General features: G+C 40.4%; 1 protein-coding gene across 1 annotated transcript in view; it reads left to right on the plus strand.

The window, feature by feature from the left end:
* Nucleotides 1–7413: 7413 nt before the first annotated feature.
* dnah2 (dynein, axonemal, heavy chain 2) overlaps nt 7414–20176 on the plus strand; it is a 61900-nt gene continuing 49137 nt past the window's right edge. The window contains exons 1-20 of the mRNA XM_056369853.1: nt 7414–7459; nt 9428–9471; nt 9622–9786; nt 10057–10291; nt 10983–11093; nt 11619–11857; nt 12062–12253; nt 13122–13279; nt 13699–13786; nt 14386–14591; nt 14860–14989; nt 15121–15303; nt 15425–15639; nt 15918–16064; nt 16849–17005; nt 17434–17543; nt 17847–17976; nt 18438–18626; nt 19427–19571; nt 19799–19991. Coding sequence (XP_056225828.1) covers nt 7414–7459; nt 9428–9471; nt 9622–9786; nt 10057–10291; nt 10983–11093; nt 11619–11857; nt 12062–12253; nt 13122–13279; nt 13699–13786; nt 14386–14591; nt 14860–14989; nt 15121–15303; nt 15425–15639; nt 15918–16064; nt 16849–17005; nt 17434–17543; nt 17847–17976; nt 18438–18626; nt 19427–19571; nt 19799–19991 — 3083 coding nt within the window. The remainder of the gene's footprint in view (nt 7460–9427; nt 9472–9621; nt 9787–10056; nt 10292–10982; nt 11094–11618; nt 11858–12061; nt 12254–13121; nt 13280–13698; nt 13787–14385; nt 14592–14859; nt 14990–15120; nt 15304–15424; nt 15640–15917; nt 16065–16848; nt 17006–17433; nt 17544–17846; nt 17977–18437; nt 18627–19426; nt 19572–19798; nt 19992–20176) is intronic.

Here is a 20176-nt window from a genome sequence, read left to right on the forward strand (position 1 = left end):
GTTTCTCTTAGGCTCAAGTGTCATTTGTGGTTGTCAAAGTGCAAAAAGTACTTGATGAATATTTGATTGATTTGGTTTATTCAGATGAATCTTTCACTCCCTGTATCGACCCACTGTTTCCCAGCTCTCTCGTGCTCATCAGTGTGATTTGCAGCTGTTTATTATACCAGTGGAGGCCTGACTGTCAGTATGGTTTGTTGCCTTTCAGACACGCCTCTCTGTAACCAGGGAAATGTCACTGTTATACATCAAGCAATTTGTTTGTTTGGGAAAGTCGATTTTTATTGTCTTTCCTTTGACTCATTTTCACCCTTCCATGTCCTCCCTCTTCTAGATGCATAACAGTAATAAAGGCTTGGCTACAAGTGGCACATAACCAACTGCATCTTTAACTCATATCAAGACAAATCATCCGTTCCTCTTACTGCACTGTATTTTAATACAGCAATGACTCTAAATAAATCGTTTTATACTGATTTAATGAAACAAGCTGCTGCTGCTGAAAATCAGCATACAAATGTTTCATTCCTGTCTCTCAGGCAGGAGCTGATCCAGCCATGGGCCACTTCCTTGTTGTTTTTGAATTCTTTTGATAACCTTGCTTGAAAGACAATGGCTAGATTTATAAATCAAATCCTGCCATATGCAGTAACCCTGCTTAGACCTCTGCACTCTGTAATACACTCCACATTATACACCTGATTGATTCATTACATCTCTCATTAAGCTTAGATAAAGCCAAAGCTAGCGCCTAGTTAAGATAAAGCACCCCATGTCGCTCAAAAACCTGCAAGAGAATAGACAGGCATCCTGGCTGAGACTCACACCTCATCACAGCAGCGACCCTGCTTTGGCTTTGACCCTGTTTTGGGACCTTTGTTGCACATTGTACCCCTCTTGTTCCCCATGTTTCCTGTTTGTAGTTTCCATCCGTTACCAGAAGCTGTACTCACTAAGACCAGTCTTATCTCTCACTTCTGGATGCCTGATTTCGACGAGGCGGTGGACTCACACTTCATCCTCAAACTTCAGCTCTTCGTCTGTAGACGTCAAGTGTCCACGAACCATGATAGCTGCATGTGCTTGTCTTGAGGCCCAAAATAAAAACCCATATGAACATATGAAAATATAAATTGAAACATGTACATCTATGAAAGACAATAACACAATCCCAAACATAGCTCCCGTCATAGTGGTAACACTGCCCCCTATCGCCCTCAGGGTGTGAAAGCCGACATGAATGAACATGACCTCCTTATGCTTGCTTTTCACTGCATCCTGCTGGATAGGAACACATTTCTACAGCTGAGCTGGAACATTGTCTATGGCTTTAATGATTCTGACTTTGAGATCTGGGCTTCATCTGATACTAAAGGTATGAAGTTTGAAGAACAGTGTCAGTCATCGGCATATCTGCCATCAGTTGGACTGCCATCACTCCAGTCAAAATTTTAGTAGTTAAAAATAGTAAATGATACAGTGAAGATGATCATGATGTGGTTGTGATTGAGTGGAATTTATGCATGGCTGATGTTTCCTTGTCAGTAATCTGCTCTAAACCACAAATATAGGCTTAAGTCAAGCAGAAAGGCCATTTTATAGCCTGTCAGAGTAAAGGCCAATCAGACTGATGGATAATGACAATCTATTTCAAGTGCATGAGATTGAACAGTACTTATGGCCTTTGTTAAAATGTCTGTCTCTCCACTCTATCTTCACTGTTTCTGTCTACTCTCAGCAGAAGAACCATTTGATTTGCCCTCAGTGTGTTGTTATGCATTTCAAAGTCACTCTGTTAAATCGTCTTCTCGGTGCACCCCTAGGTGAGTGAGAGTCTGCTGAGTCTGTACCTGGATGAGTACGAGGAGATTCCCTGGGATGAATTGAAGTAGGCTACCTCATTGCTGGGGTCAACTACGGAGGTCATGCCACAGACGACTGGGACAGACGTCTTCTAACCACATACATCAATGACTACTTCTGTGATGCTGCGGTCAACCAGGCCTTCTTCAAGTGAGACACTGTAACACACACACACACACACACACATACATTCAGACACATATTATTATGCCACAGCTAATTGTATATGGTCATGATGTAATTTGTATATTTATGTGATAGTACAGCCAGTCCCTCTTTGGGTCAACTCAAACTATGCTGCAACACAGATACCCAATATAAATGTACTATATTTAAAATGTACACGGCTTTACTTAAAATCAATGAACGTGTGTACTTGTGTCCAAATGCATGCGGTCCACTGACATGAAAATGCAGTTTTCTTCTGAGAAAGCGCACTGCGGCTGCACTCAGCTGACAGAGGCCACTTCAACTCCCTACTGAAGCTCTTCATGGTTGCAGAGTCCTAGCACCACCACATGGACAATTCCATTATTTCAGCCTCGGAAATACAGACACAGTGGCAAGCTGATGAACTCTGACAGGAACACTTAGTCCTTGCTTTTGTTACATCTAATCACTTACACGAATGCACACACGCACTTGTGTCCGCTTACTTCATTCCTAACCAGCCACTGTCAAAAGATTTAAGGTCGGAGCACACTCGTGTCAGAGCAGATAAAATGCAATTTCTTATTTACAAAAAGCAAGATGAATTGAGTTCTTCAGGATTTTTTGTTGTCACTTGACCCAGCTGTAATGACATGATTAACATATGAATAACTGAGCTCAAAGCTCGAACACTGGCCATCAAGGTGAAATGATATCTAAACATTTTAACAATATAAATGTCATCCACAAACTGTTCATGTATCAGGTTTATTTGCAGCTAACTTGTTCTACTGGCTGAGGAGGATGTAGACGACTGTGTGCCTCCTCTTGTACACCAGTGGCTTTTTTTCCACCTGCACGTGTTGTTTACCTGGAGAGCATTATACATGCACTCGATCTTATTTTTACTGGCTCTTTTTAGCTGCAAGAAATATGTGTGCAAATCACTGAATTTGCCTCTGTTTTTACGGCTGTGTGATTACAGTCTATTGCATTTGTGTGTTAAAGCCTGGACTGTTTTGATTTAGTAATGGGTAATGAAGACGCTGTGGCCAGCATCAAATTAGAACTTTGCAAACATATATTTATGTATTCAGGTATGTTCAGAATGTTTGAAGGTGTGTGTGCCACATGCTGTCAATCTGAAGATTGATGGAATAGTCAAAGATCCACCTAAATGTGGAATAAAGATGGATATGTGAATGAGATCTGCCAACAGTTACAAGAATGGCATAGACCTAATGCCCTGTTTCTGCTTTGACTTTTTTCCTTTAATCCACAAATATGAACGAAACATTGCACAATTCCAGTAATCCCAGACTAGATTAGAATGAGAACAAAATTTTCACTATAAATGGGAGTTAAAATGACAGATTGCCAACTAAAACTGTGTGTTGTGTGTGTGTATTACTTCGTCCATGGTAGAGCTGGAGAAAGTGATGTGTGTGGTGTTGTCATCCAGCTTGGAGGAGACCTTCTACTGAATCTATGACGCACATGTATCAACACTGTGGGAGAAGGTGCCAGACACACACACACAGACACTCACGAGCATGAACAAAATCCTCTGACATCATTTTCAAAACCAAGTTCTTTCAAGGCTTCTACTTCTGTGTCTTATTTCATTCTTTTCCAAATTGCAACATGTGATTCTACACTGCTCACTTCTCCTTCTGATGCTCATCTTTACTTGCTGTATTTCCTTTATCTCACTTCATAAAGTGGATAGACAGGCTAAAATAAAGAAGAGCTGCTTGGATCAAGAACATTGAGACAGGTGCTGATAGGCAAATGAGTAGTCTTGAATAAAATGAGACAAGAAGCACATTCTAAATGGAGGAATAACAGTATTAAAAGACAGTGGTTTTAAAGCAAAACAGACGGACAGCCTGATAGAGTATCAATCGTTTCTGCTCTCTTCAGCCAGTCCAACAGCTGCAGGCCTCTCTCTGTACTGACCTGCCGGTCTGCTATTAAAGGTGTATTTAAACATCACTCTGCCTGGCTGCACAGACACACACTTATTGTTCTCCTTTGTCTAACCACAGACACACACACACACACACACACACACACACACACACACACACACACACACACACACACACACACACAGAGCGATGTAGCTCTGGCAGTGTTCCAGCTGTAATTCTGTCCGAAAGCTCCATTTTGGCTTCATTATCAGTGAACCTCTCTTTGCAGTGGGGGGAGAACACAGGGTGATGTCAGCTTGGGTCAAGGGGCTAGAAAAGATTCTGGCTACAAGTGTGTGTCTTTGTTTGAGTGTAGTCTGTGTGTGTGTGTGCGTGCGTGCGTGCATGCGCGTCCACTGAGCAGGGGTCATTCAGGGCATTTCATATGTTTATCTCCAAGTGTCTGATTCAAGTGTCCTCATTACGGTCTGTGCATGAAAGCATGTATGCATATGTATATGTTTGTTTGTGTGAGTGTGTGTTTGTGCACATGCATGTATTTGTGGGTAGCTGTTCATCAGGTTGAGTATACCTCGGCCCTCTGTGTCTGAACAAAGCTTGTGGACTAATCATAGTGTAATAAGCAAAGTAAACCTTCCAAGGCCTGCTCCACTTTCCTAAAAAGACCCTGAGCTCATTGTGCTCCAGCCAGCGGCTTATTATTGCTGGGTGGTGTGTGTGTGTGTGTGTGTGTGTGTGTGTGTGTGTGTGTGTGTGTGTGTGTGTGTGTGTGTGTGTGTGTGTGTGTGTGTGTGTGTGTGTGTGTGTGTGTGTGTGTGTGTGTGTGTGTGTGTGTGTGTGTGTCTGTGTGTGTGTACACGTGTACTGTATCTATGTTCTCTTATTTTATATGTATATGTATATGTATATGTATATGTATATGTATATGTATTGGACACCTTTTAGTGCTGCTGCCTCCAGCTGAGCTTCCCTGTTCTATTGACCACTTGAAAACGAGACAACTCTCTCTCTCTCTCTCTCTCTTTGTCTCTTTTTAAAGTTTCTTTCTATTTGTGGCTCTCATCCATCCCTCTGTGTTTTCTCATTTTAATAAGTGATGCTGTATATCTTTGGCCTCATCTGGTCCAAGCAGCAACAACAGCCTCTCACAGACTCTCTGTCCTCCTTATTTATCTCCCCATCCTTTCATCCCTCTCTACTCCGCCCCTCCTTGGCATGGCAGCCTGTCATTAGCTCACAGACTCATGACTTTAATTTTGGCCTGCCTGCCTCTCTGTCTCTGTCCATTTTGTATCTGGCTTCCTTACAAGGCTCGGCTGTATGTGTGTGTGTAGTGGCTAAAAGGCACAACCTTTAGAGGTTAAGGCTGTGTTGTATGCACAGGTACTTTCATCCCTCTAGTTCAGACTTTGTGTGCATGTGTTTGCATTTGATATTTTGATGGATCTTCAGAACCGCATACCAAGTTGTGTATCTATCCAGCCCTCTGTCAGCATATCTGTACTACTTTTATTCCACTCTCAAACAATCATTTTTTCACTGTGTGGCAAACATCACTGACCAGAGGAACTGTTTGCTTGCTGAACAGGCAATTCACTACCATCACTTGTTGTCAACAGGAGCAATTCTGTTACTGGTAATTTCATCTGAGCCACTGAGGAATGTTTTCATCTGCGGAAAATGATTTCGATCCTTGATAGAGAAACATTTCACACAGTAAGAACACACACATGCAGGCATTTGTGCATGCAAACAATGCATTTAATCAAGGTGAGGTAAAGGATATTTTTATGCTAATATGCATTTCCCCAAGCTGAAAAAGAGGATGGAGGGAGGGAGCGACTGAAGGAGAAATGAACCTATTCAAACAAATGAATTCTAATGAAGCTTCACAGATGAGACGTTTGGAGTCGGTCAGCGTTGTGAGGCAGAAGGCCTGGACTTCCCCACTGGAAAGGACTCAGCCCAAACTCCTGAAAGGGAGGGAGAGAAAAACAAGAGAACGACCCTAGAGAAAGAGAACCGGCAGGAAGAATGGTCCAGTAATGAGAGAGGGGGTGGTACACTGGTGGTCTATGGTTGGGTGGGAAATGGAATAGGCGCTCATTGGAAAATGCTGAATTCATATTCAAACAGCCCTTTTCTGGTTGGAACAACAATATCTTGGGACTTGGGAGGTGTTTTTATGGATAAAATGAACTAGAATATAAATGCACTATGGAAACATTTTGGATTTGTTATAATGGAGTAGTAATTAACTTCCATGTCTAATAAGCGATAAAAGTTGTGTATCCTAGACCAAGAATACTATATGTTTGGTGGCTAATGTGCTTTAGAAAAATGCCATAATGATACAAATTTGCTTTTTATAATGTTGGAAGTGGTGTTCAACCTGTGGATGTGTCATTTCGTTTTCACTTTCCCAGTGCATGGAAGAATTCATTCCTGAGGTGTATGGAAGTCAACACCTTCCATCTGCTTACTCACTAAAACTGTTTCATCTAAAAAATTCAAGTTTTTGAAAGAATGTGTGAACATTTTGTAAATGTCAGTGAGTAGGAGCTACAAACTTTTTTTATACAACAGACCTTTGAAAACTTTATCTGCAGAAGTGTTGACACAGACACTGCAGACTCGAGAGCCCTGGGTGCCAAATGAATCTCTGTTTCAGAGCTACTTGATGGGTTTGCCTTGTGTTTTGATTTTCAAACCAACCCAATTTAACCAGCATGCCCTTGCCCCAGTTTTCAGTTTCTATGGAAATTACAGTGACCTGACTGGATTAACAGACAGGTTCAGAGAACAACTTTTGATTCTTTAAGTGACTCTTTGTTTTCAGTTACCACCTTCATATGGAAAACCTGGGTTCCAGTTTTTCACCATTGAATAGTAGTTTGCAATGGAATTTGGGCAAATTCCACATTCCATTATAAACTTGTCAGTGAGTATGGAGGCGGGGCAGTTAATGTCTAAAAGAAACCTTCATGAGGAGAGTTTAGAAGAGAAGAAAGGGAAAAAGTCATTCAGGAGGGTCAGATGTAACAGAGTCTTTTAGCCATTTAACAGAATAAGAAGTGCACAGTTTTTATGGACTGTTGGCTCTAATCTGTGAATTGTGGACCATTCCTCAATGAGAAATGTTTATTACTAATAATGGTTTGGGTACAAAGTTGGACCAACTGGATCTGCGGTTTTATTATGGACAACTGAAGGCTACTTTTTGGGTTTTATTATGTGCCTACTTAAGAGAAGGGGGGAAAAAAGCTGTACAGTCATTAAGAAATGCAATGTGACTGAAGAGATGCAAGACCAGTGATGAGTCTATCCGTCATGTCTTGCCCATGTGCAAACACATCCACATTTTCTCAGCCTGGGCTATGGTCTGTCTGCTTATACAGAGCTCCCCTTGTCATGTTTGCACCTGAGCGTTATGGATGTTGGCGGTTTAATGTTTTATGGGAGAGGGATGTTAGGAGGCTGCGTCATCCGTGGCTTTGGATTGCACATAAAAGGTAAGAAATAAGCTTGTAGTTCATCAGGAGAGCAGAACCATGCGACCACAAAGGCTCTACTGTTTTTACAGTCAATAAAGTATAGCAAAACTTTGCCTGAACATTAAACGTTTTACTGGCACGTATTTTTTTTCTGGTTTCTCTAGTTCCTCTTCATTTTTTTTTTTCAAAAGGTCTGGAGTTTGTGATAATGCAAATTATGAAATGTTAGGTTTCCATAGAACCCATTATATTTATAATTTGTCATCATAGTAAATATTTAACTTTAATTTAGCCATATAATATGTAACTGGTTGGATGATTGTTCGCGATGACAGAAGAGTGTCTTTCTGTCTCTTTCTGAAATTTACAGAAATGGTAAAAGTTAAATTTTGCTTTCCCCTTTTGTCCCTGTTGCATTTCAGTCACTGTGCCACTGGGTGGCGACTGAGGACAGCTGCTATTTGCCAAAGTTCAGACTGGAAGACAGAGAAAGAAAAGTTCCGCATGGCTATGGTAACTTAAAATTCAATACATTTAATTCAAGGTTTTTCGTTTTATGGATGTAAAAGGCACGCTTGTATGCTGTGTATAATATTACTGCATACATCGAAAAATATTTTTAAGCGTTTATGATGTGCGTTTATTAATAATATATTGTTAAGCAAACATGTTCTCTGTTATTTTGTATGCTGTTTTAGAGTCAACTGTGTATAATCTGGAAATATCAAAATACCTTTAAAATACCAGTTTAACTTTATCTCTGTATAAAGTGACAATCAAATTTTTAAACCAGTCTTTTGCACTAATTTTTTTGCAGTCTAATGTATTATGAATTTCTAAATGATTTATTGACCCTAAAAATTGACGACAATTTAAACACGTATTGTATTAAAAACAACGTATTGTATTATGATGTATTATTTGCCTAGTTGAGCTGCTCCATTCATTTGGACAGACCACGTGTACCCATGTGAATGTGTGCGTTATCATGTAATGCCAACTACCCCTTCAAAAACAAATGTAACTCGATCATTATTGTTGTAAACGACGTCTGTAAGAACTCCATATGCCACCCCTACGTCATAACTCACGCGTCTCACATCTCTGTCGCGATCGTGAGCGAGGTGGTATCAAGCCTGAACCCAGTCCGGGGTTACCCCAGGCAACCAAACGTTTCCATGGAGACAGTCCACAAGCAAAAAAGGTTTGACTACAGGGATAACGTTAGCAAACGAACAGGAGGATGGCTGCGCTTGTTGCCTGAGAAGTAAGTAGTCTAACGTTAGCTGCTAAAAGTTTGGTAACAGGTAAACTTTGCATGTTTTAAGATAGTTTTTAATACCCGACCACTTTATAACGTCAAAGTTACCCAGTCCGGAGCTATGGTCCAGACACAACGATTCATTTACTCATTTACATGAGTTTGGAGAGAGAGAGAGATGCTATGAGCTTCTACTTAAGCAAATAATGTCTTTTTTTTTTCCTTTTTTCTTTTTTTAGATCAGGTTTTGTGAATTTGGGAACAAAATGGTCAAGTTTCAAGTCAATCTGAGACAACGAGGAAACTAAACTCTCAAACTGCACTTGAGTTTTGTCCCTCACCTCACCTGAAATTACTAATCTGATAAAACACATTTCTCTGTACAGCTTCAACCAAACCAAGGCTGTTAAGGTAAATGAGACTGACTACTATTGAAATTTAGACGAATTATAGATGAAGTTGTACACACTTGACAAGCTACGAATATTAAAAAAAGGGCGGTAAAGTGAGAATGTAAGTCAAGTATTGCACTATAACCTGAAAATAAATCCTTTGCCACTAATGTTTAGTCTTTATAACAGTAAAAAACAGGACAGTTGGAGTTAGTTAATGTTTCAGTTTGAAACTATAAATTGCCGTCTCAATTTGTCACTGCATTTCAGTGTATTGTGTGTTTTTATCTCTTTATGTGCTTCATAGAGAAAGAAGGAATCTTTGAGTGGAAGCTGTTAAAGAAATGGAAGAGGAGTATTTGAAGCCCATTCGTCTGGTAAAGCTGGTTAATCGCTTGGAATTTGTCATTTTTACTTCTTTCATCAGCATGTGGTATGCACAGACATTATCCCACTAAATAACCACTTTTCACTCTTTTCCTCCCTTCTTCTCTGACCCCTTTTGTCATCTCTCCATCCACTGGAAGATATTTATTCGTTGTGTGACTATTTCTGGCGTAACAGAAGAGTTATGGACAGAGGAGAATAAGAGTGCTTTGGATCAATTTATTGTGGACACCTCTGTCACAACTGTGGTGGTCTACAAGGACACCTATGGCAGGCTGCGGGTGGAGTACTCCATGCCCTTACCGGTACAGCACACTTTCCTTTCCACTTTCAATTCTTCATCAATTTTAATTTTAGTTAGTTTAATATCCAGGTAATTGCATGTGACTTGTAGCCAAAGGAAAATCGTGTGATTTTTCAATGGCTGGGAATATAGGGAATGTTGTCCACCTGTTGTCTGAGAAGCTGGGGGGTTCTCCTCTCCTCCTTTATGTTTCATTTTTTAAAATTTGACTCCCTCTTTGTGTTCTTGTTCTGTTTCTCTCTACCTCCACACCTAAAAATTTTTTTTGTAGGGACAGATGGTTGAGCAGCTGTCCTATTTTAGCCGCATGCCAGGATCCATAATCACAGCAGAGACGTTTGATGCGGTCATACAGTTTGGCACAGTGCGGGGCAACCCCAGCCTGAGACTGCTTCATGACATGACCTGTTTGCATGCCCCCTCAGTTGCCCTCAGCACTTACAGAGAGAAAAGCATCAAGGACAACTATACCAACACCATGCACTGCTACCTCCTTAACCTCACAGGTGGGTACCGCAGAGGAAAAAAAAAAAAGAGACAGTTGACTGTTAAACTACACTAGTTTAAAAAACAGAAATAAACAAATCAATAAATTAAAAACAACAGCAGTCTTTTCACTTTCAGGCAACTATTCATGTATCTTAGATGAAACTAGACTTCTGTCCATTGAAAAGACCAATAGATTTAGTATTTTCTGTTCGTGTTGCTGAAAGTACAGCTGCTTCTGATGACTTTAAAAATGTAGGACATTCAGATTTGGGGTGGAATGGATAGATTCCTGGTTCCCTGGTTTGTATTTACAGGTTATTATTAAAAATGTATCTCTACCAGAAACCTAGTATTTCCCTAGATGATAAGACTAACATGATATATTCCTGACAGAAATCCTTTTTTTTCTTTTTTTCTTTTTTATATAACACAATTATTAGTCGAATCAAAGGCTGAGATAGTTTTAAATTGTGGGTTTACAGCATAAGTACGTAAATGGAGGACAAAGGATTTTTTTTTATAGGCCCTGGTATACAGGTTCCACTGTATACCAAGATGATAAGCAAGAAATCATGAAAAGCACAAGAGATGCTCTGCAATCAGCTTCAATTGGTGCAATGTTCACAGGACTGACCATCAGAAATTTTCACAGAGCGACATGCACACATACTTCAGTGTAATATTTTATGTGAAATTATTTTTGAACAGATGAGGTGTATAAGAAGGCGGGCAACACAGTCCTATACATCCCAATGGAAGGCCTGCAGTGCCGCCCTGAGGAGGCCATCAAGAATAGGAAGCTGGTACAGAGAATGGAGAGTAAGCCTGAGGAGCTGTGTGTGTGTATGTGTGTGTGTGTGTGTGTGTGTGTGTGCGTGTGCGTGTGCGTGTGTGTGCGTGCCACTCACAGACTTCTGGTCTTTGACTGTCTTGTGTCTCAGACTGTAGAGCTTTTATTGAATGAGGCGCTGGGCTCGTAACCCTTCACCTGCATCAATCCAAATTGTTCATTGTTTTTTTTGTATTCTACTTTTTGTTCACTTATCATTTTTCTTTTTCAATGTCTCGCCTCAAATCCATTAATTTATTCCAACATTTCCTTAGTTATACTTACTGGTTTTTACATCATTCAAACCTTTGCTGTTCTTTGTTCCCACATTCTTTCTGTTTTTTCTCTTGTTCTGACTCTTAATCTTTCCTTTTATCCTTATTCTGCAATCTTCTGTAATTTCCCTTTAGAAAGTCCTCCATCTATTTAAAAAAAAAAAAAAAAAAAAAAAACCACAACAAAAAATCTCTTATCTATTTATCCATCTATCCACTCACTTGTTCTTCCTGTTTTAGTTGTCCTCCTCCACTGGACAGATCAGATCAGGGAGCTACTGAATGCCCAAGAAGTAACGAAGATGGGGGACAACTGTGGTCCGCTGCAGGAGATAACCTTCTGGAGGAGTCGCTCTGACAAGCTGTTGGACATCAGCCAACAGCTGCAAAAGCCATCGGTCAGGCAGATCCACAACATCCTGGAGCTCTCCAAGTCTCTGTATGTAGAGCGCTTCTACAGACTGACTGAGGAAATACAGGTACAGGAAGTCTGCAAGTCTCAAGTCTAAAATCATTTCTTAACAAAGGTGTATTGTTGCAAGATGTAGTACTTTCAGGCCACCACCAGACTGTGGTGCTGCTCATTGCAGGACTGTATCTGTGCTACCCACCAGCTTTTGTTAACATAACATTAAGTGTAATGATAATAATAAATCATATTTCCTTGAAACTGTGTTCCCCAGGATTGCTCTCTGCAGGCTCAGTCAAACCTGTCCTTCCTGTCTATACTGAAGGAGCCCTGTGAAGAGTTTTCTAAGCTCAAGCCAAGCCAAGCTGCTCCTAAACTGCGACACATTGTCAGGCTCATACGCTTCATCTGGGTCAACTCCGAACACTACACCAGTGATGGGAAGATCAGTGGTCTCTTCCGCAAGGTAGCTGCATTTAAAAACATCAGAGTGATGGGGAGTAGTGCACTCACACCAGGTCTCTTTTATTGACCCAATTTGCTCTCTCTATTACTTCCATCACTCCCACACACATGCACTATACATACAGTGTACATGCATAGACACACGCTGTAAACCACCTCAATATTTCTGACCAAAATTTGAAGACAATTAATAGATGTGCTGCTTCAAGGACCTTCCACAGAGAAGTCTGTGGAGCAACATTAACCGATAACCTTTCGGTGTGAGAACATCTCCTCAGTTGTAGTTCAGCTCTCCAGCTGGATTAGATTTTTGTTTTGTTCTGATAAGGTATGATCACCACTGAAACCCCCTCCCAATCATCCTTTTCATTACCAACTGTATTCACTTCAGTTGACAGTTCCAAAGACCCAAGGAAAATGTTCAACCTCAAATCATTTGTATAATTATCACCATCGTCCGGTTCCCTGTTGTATTACTTTTGTTTTTCTCACTCTTTTATGTGTCTACATTTTGATATTTTCCTCAACTTCTGTCTCTTACCAAGACTGTGAAAAGGAGAAATTAAGTTGGGAAGAAGGATTTCAGCAGAAATGTATCATTGTACCTGGCAACTGACTCTTTCAGTCTAGGGGTTCAAGCTTATGAATGTGATCCATTAGCCTGGCGAAGACATATTTGCTGGCTGCTAAAAGGACATTAGGTAGCAAATCCACATCCAAACTCAAGGCCAGTTTACAATGTTATGATGTGGGTTTTGCATATAAGTGACTTGTTGGATAAATAGATCACATAATAAATGTGAATTTTCTGTCTGTATTTTGGTCTCCCAATACTTATTATGCCAAGTGTTTGTTTTCTGCTCTTGTAGATGAGTGATGAGATCATCCGCCTGTGCTGCCAAAGCATCTCTCTGGACAGGATCTTTGAGGGCTATGTTTTATCCAGCAAGCAAAACCTCAATGATTGTATCCAGTGCTGCCTGACCTGGAAGGAAATATACCTGTACGAAGCAATGATGCACCACAGGTAGGAGAAATTTCAACTGTTTAGGGCCCCAATGAACTGGGTAGCCAAGGGAGTTTAAAAGTCTTAAGTCTTAAATTGTCAAAAGCGAACGTCTTTGATTTCAAATATCGTAATTCACTGCTTCATGTGGTTTGGTGCAAAATTGAATTGATATTTAGTTGAGGCAAAGTTGTTAAGTTGGGCAAAATTTCATTGTGGCTATGGTAGTCAGTGCTGAAATAGACACATAATGAGCAGTGATAAACAATAGCCTTGATTTGGAAGGTTGGAAGACTGTGTATAACTAAGTAGTGTTTCACAGAGGTAGATCAGAGTCACCCTGTGTGATTAGTTTGCTGTCAGTGTAATGGTCTCTTTACTCCTGTTTCTGACTCTCCATCCCCTCTCCCCTTTCTCTGTCCTCTTTTTCTCATTTTCAGGCATTCTTCAGAAGGCTGGATCCTGGACTATAGCAATTTTTTTGTGGTGGTTGATGCTTTCATTCAGAGGTTCAGAGACCTGCTAGAGGTGAATTTTTCCCTTGCTCACATATTGACAGACATTAACACATGTGCATGCTACAACTCTGTAAATTCCTGCTGTTGAAATTCATGTCAGACCATGTTACCACACCTGTAAACAAATGCTGAAACCAATGCAAAAGTTGCCTTTAAACAATGCTTTCAACAGTGTTCTGTCAAACCTCCAATGCACTGAACATGATGTCGAGGCCACATGGCACTCTCTGCTGGATTCATGTAATTGTTATAACTTCTAAGATGAATGGTCAGTGTGACATAGGAACACAAGAGGAAATGTCAAATGGAATGTGATATGTGTTGTTCTCATTGAGATTTAAACATATTTGTAAAATACAGTATAAGGATAACCTTCTTTTTTTTTTTGGCTTACTTTTCTCATTTTGTTTCCGTTTTGTCTTCATATTTTTAACATCTACCTGCCTATTTGTGCATATCATCCAATATAAATCAAAAGGATATGACATCCAATATAATTAGGCTTTAACAGTCTTCAGTAATTCCACCTTTTTTTTTTTTTTTTTTGTGTTGATACAGTATGTATTGTTTGCTATTTGGGATATATTATTTTCTCTTGCCCTCTCTCAGATATGTGACTGCCAGCATGAGTTTGCCCGTTGGGAGGATGGTCAGCAGAGGACTGTGCCAATCTTCAGCGGTTCCCAGGGACCAGAGTTCACCCGGTCCCTCCTGGAGATAGAGGGCAACTTCCACCGTGGACTACAGAACCTACGCTCTGTTGGCGACGGCATGCTTGATGTCGAGAACAACGCATGGTGCAATGAATTCAACAAGTAGGTCTATTGCTGTTTAAGATATTCAAGCTAAGACTAGATAAAATAGTATGAAAGTCTTCCACCAATACCTGAAAAAGTATCAGTTGTTCCAATGTTACTTGTACATGCTCACATGCTAAGCAAGATTTTTAGTTATTCTTTGGCTTTAGCTGCTATCAGTGTGTGTATGTGTGTTTGCTTTACTGTTTTAGTGTGCTCTTTATTAATTAGCTGATCATCGTGCACGTGTGTTCATGTGTGGATATGTTCTTCCGTGTATGCACAGGTTTCGTGCATTGATAAAGGACCTGGAAATGATGATGCAGAACCTGATCAATTCCGTTTTTAAGACAGTGAAGACAGTGACGGAAGGAGCGCGACTTCTGGACATTTTTAGGCCTATGTCTTCTCGAGAGGTGTCTCTCACAAAGACACACACACACAACCACACAAACAAGCATACATTCAAGTCCTCCACTAGCTCTCACCTCTTACCCCCATACAATTTATCTACTCATTCACTTCCATCCGATCTTCTCCATCCCAGGGCATTAAGCGCACTATAGAAGAGAAAGCAGATGAAGTGCACATCATCTTTGACAGGGAGCTCAAAATAGTCAACAAGGAGCTGAACCGGAAGACAAGGTCTTATCATGACCATATGCCCAAGATAGCAGGCCAGGCCCACTGCGTGAGGGACCTCAGACAGCGGATAGACAGATCCATGGAGGTAAATCCATTAGATTTCACAGTTATCTATTTCTTTTAGTCTTGACACAGACCAATTACTATTACTTGTGTGCAAAATAAAGACCCTCCTTCCTCCTTTGTTCTATTTTGTTGCCCTCCAGGTGCTTGAGAAGATCCACTTCATGCCTCAGTCATACAACCGCAAGCAAGTGGTTTACACCTATGGTCAGATGGTCCAGGTTATGGATGAGTTTGTGAGGAAGAGTTTCAGTGAATGGAACCAGAGTCTGGATGGGCAGTACATCAAGAGACTGGAGCAGTCACTCATGGTGCGCTGCAAGGACAGTTCCGCCAAGCTGGACATCAATTTTGACAAGTGGGTCACACAAACTCATCTGACATACAAGAGACACAAAGCATTCTCATGAAGCTACAATATACATTCACATGGTGTCTTACACTGCATACTGTCATCTGTGTACTTGTTACATACACTAATCTACACCCATACTTTTGTGTGTTAACTCCGCATCCATGGCCACACAGGAGGGATGAATATACTGTCACCATCAGCTACAGAGATGCTGATACAGAGATATGCTCTTAAACAATATATTCAAGTAGAAACTAAACTGTCTGTGTTTTGTTGTCCAGGAACTTGTTGAACCTGTTCTCTGAGATTGACTACTGGGATCGACTAAAGTTTGAGATCCCCCAGTGTGTTACTGACATTTACCAGAACAGGGAGGACCTCAGAGGCCTGCGGGAGAGAGTACTGCTGCTGGTCAGGAACTATAACAGGTCTGACACACACACACACACACACACACACACACACACACAGAAGAGGAGAACAAACATACATGCAACACTGATTAATGACTGATTGTAATCATCAAAATGTATCAATGTGCATTTAGCTTCCTTCTGTACTTGGAACTTTTTACAATCAAATAGGGCTGAGATGATTTTAGGATGTAGGCAACAGTCACGGTAAGCTGGTGTCTATCTGTCTGTGTGGAGGATTTTTAGTGATAATGGGTTGTGGGTTATATAATTTGTACACTTTCCTGATGTCATTTTGTGGTAGAGTGTCAGTAGGGAGTCCTGATCGTCCACTGACTGCTATTGTCCTTTGGTGATTGTATTTTTTGTGTTGCACAATGAACATATTCGAATACAATCTTTTTAGACTGTTCTGTAATTAATAACCTGGATACAAACAGTCATACACTCATATTTAGAACTATCACGTGGGACAGACTTGCCTACAAAAACCCCTTTGCAGCATTGTAACCAAACAACAAGCCTGCTACAAATATTGAAGTATGTTTCATCATGATGCAAAAAAGCTTTTACACGGGATTCAAAGTAAAAGCACACATCTACATGTACATTGAAACTCACACATTCTACTCAATCAGTTAACAAAACACAATAATATTTATTTAATGCTCTTTTGACGTGTGTGTGTGTGTGTGTGTGTGTGTGTGTGTGTGTGTGTGCTTGTGTCTGTGTGTCTGTGTGTGTGTGTGTGTGTGTGTGTGTGTGTGTGTGTGTGTGTGTGTGTGTGTGTGTGTCTTAGGATCATTGAAATGCTGTCTCCTGATGAGTTGGGGCTGTTTCGGGAGCGAATTCATTTAATGGATAAGAAGATTCAGCCGGGGCTGAGTAAGCTTCTGTGGTCAACTAAAGGAACTTCTAACACCTTTGTCCGTGACTGTCTCCTGCATGTTGACAAGGTTGTAACACACAGTTCACAGTTCTTATGGGATACGAGTTATATATGATCTATTTCAGACTGGCAGCAGTGATGGCCTATAGGGTAGAAAAGTGGGTGACTGGAGAAGTCAGATCCCTTAACTGGCAGGAAACATGTGTTTGGCAAAAGTCATTTTCAGTTTACCTTAGAAAATGGACACATGTTTGACAGATCTTTGTTCAGGCAGTATGTTCCAGAGAACAGGACCAAATTTATTACAGGCAGCCTTACCTGATATGGAAGCAGTAAGAATACCACATTGGGCTGTAGTCATTGAGCCTCTCCTCTCCTCTTCTCTCCTCTCCTCTCCTCTCCTCTTCTCTCCTCTCCTCTCCTCTCCTCTGCTCTCCCCTCCCCTCCCTTCCTCTCCCCTCCCTTCTTTTCCTCTCCTCTCTCGTTACACTCCAGGTCCAACTGATAGTTGATGGTTACAAAGTATCCAGTCTATGCATCTCCAACCTCTGTCACAAGATCAGTGAAACGTTGCTGGTTAGACTGGATGGAAAGACTGTGTACAGGTAAAACGGTTATGTGGTTTCTTCTATACTGTGTAAATACACAAAATGAATTAAATAAAGTCTGCAGATATTAGTTATTATATTTCAAGCCACATGTTATTACTTATTTCAGACATATTCATTAATTACATCAAACAGTGTTAAAGTAAAAATTTCATTTTATTTCAAAAAGAACATAACTTCTCTGTACTCTTCTTATGAATTTGTTCATTCATTCAGTTCAGATATAGTAACCAGAAAAACAACAGTTATTTGAACAGGCCCTGGTTGCATCTTGGGTGTTATTCTTGTTGTTATTCTTAGGAACCTGGAGTTTGAGGATGACCAGAAGGCTCACCAGCAGAGCAAGCTCAAAATACTGCAGTCAGCACACCAGGATATTGTTGATACCATGAGCTGCATCTATAACATCTTCTCTAATGATGGACCTGAGGTCTGTGCTGTGTTTTTCTGTCATTCATTCAATGTTAGTTGCATTCCAGCAGAAATGTTCCTAAGTTCTAACAGTAATCTGTTAGATTCAAAAGATTATAATTATTATTAGGATTATTATTTTAGACTTTAAGATGTTTAGAGGATAGAGAAGCAAAATGATTTACTTACAACTGTAACATTCACCCACTTAAGTTGTTGCTCTAGTTATTAAAAGAGAGTAGTAGTAAAAAAAAAAAAACATGGTCAACTATATTAAAGGAAATAAAAGATGTCTGGAAAAAACTGAATTAAGGACCATCAGCTTTCAAAAACATTGTAATCTGTATCTATTCGGCAGCATGTCTTTTTTCTTATTGAGAACCAGTTTTACTCAGCCTTTTGTATCTTTCATTTTATGACAGGTGTAGCTCATTTTGCACTGCCATGTCATGTGTGTATATTTTTACCATGGTGTTTAAGGTCCAGGAGCACTGGGTGACCTACACAGAGAAGGTGGACCACATGGTAGAGGAAGCTCTTCGAAGAAACATCAAACACTCCATGAAGAAACTATCCAGGGCCATCAATGGCGACAGCAAGACGTCACCTAATCCCTTGTTCAAAGTCCTGGTAGCACTTCGCCAAGCAACTCCCCAAACCACACCAAAGGTACCAGCAACCACTCATAGTCCAGTTAGGTCATGTGATAATGACTTGTTTACACTGTGTCTGGATATGTCCAATATACGCTGAACTTCACACAAGGCACAATTGTATTGTATTACATTAACTGCAGGACTCTACTCAATAGATAAATTAGACTGCAGTCAACATAAATGTTTGGTCCTCTTTCTCATGCACCCTTTTTCTGTCACATGCATACTATGATGGCATCCGTATTACTGGAGAAATTATTTGTTATTATGTCTTGGGGGATTCCTTAACACAAAGCTTGTGCTATACAAATTACTAACAGGCCACAAGATGTATTGAGTGGCTTTGGTTGCTGACGCCAGAGAAAGCAATGCAGGTCTTACCTGAATACCAGAGAGTCTGAGTCATGCTCCATAATGTAGCCTCACTTGAACACCATGGCGGGAGCCCGGCCTTGTCCTCCTCTGGTCTCTTGCCAATGGATGAGCAAAGTCAAACCATAACCATGTAGCACCTCTACTGTGATAAACTCATAAAAATGTCCCCCAAAATAAAATCCTTTAACTTGACCTGTTGACAAATCAATACATGGCAAGTGTGCAGAGAACACCATGCTTGATAATTGCATTTGTGTGTCCTTCCTCCACTCTCTCTGCCCTCTGACAGGCTCATATTAGATAAGACCCATTTTCTTAACTTTCAGCAGCCAATGAATAGGACAAATTACATCCTGTGACCAAGACAGTACGCTCAGTATACTATATAAATTGTCTTGACAGCAGTGTGTGATTGTGTGTCTGTCTCTGTGTTGACAGGTTGAGTTCTCCCCGACACCTGCAAAGCTTGCTCAGATAGTGAACATTATGCCTCAGCTCATCAGCACCATCTCAGAATTTAAACGACTACCTGACCTTCTCTCCGGCAAGCACTCACAGTCGAATCCCATACACATCAACATTGGTTGGAAACATGTTCATTAATTTTATTTTTACTACATTTTCCAAGAATGAATACCAGTGTGTACACCATGCTGAGCAAATCTAGACGTAATGTGTATATAAAATCCTTGTAAAGTATGGAATTACAGACTGTGATTACTAAGAAGTTGTATATGTATGTATATGTGACCATGCTTATCTGTCTGTGCTTGTACTCCGTTGTCACCCTGGTCATCTTTCATCCTTCAGAGCAAGATGAGGAGATAAGGAAGATTCAGGCTGCAGTTGCCACAGGGATGACAGCCAACGCCAGCCACCTGCAGGCCTATCTAAAGACCTGGGACAAATACAGGGACATCTGGGAGATCAACAAAGACTCCTTTATACAACGATATCAGAGGCTAAACCCACCAGTCACTTCTTTTGATGCAGATATACACAGGTACTGTGCAATGAAAACAAATTGTTAAAAATCATTCTTTAAGATGTTACTGCAGCTGAGTCTGTTAAAAACACTCATTCACATAGATCCATATTCTAATTGTGTTTGTTTTTATTTATTTCCATATCCCAAGTGAACTTCTGTTTCATTTTGTCATAAAACATCCTTTAAAAGTTGTTGTTTAC

Source organism: Seriola aureovittata, chromosome 23, assembly GCF_021018895.1.
Source record: "Seriola aureovittata isolate HTS-2021-v1 ecotype China chromosome 23, ASM2101889v1, whole genome shotgun sequence".
Classification (NCBI taxonomy): domain Eukaryota; kingdom Metazoa; phylum Chordata; class Actinopteri; order Carangiformes; family Carangidae; genus Seriola; species Seriola aureovittata.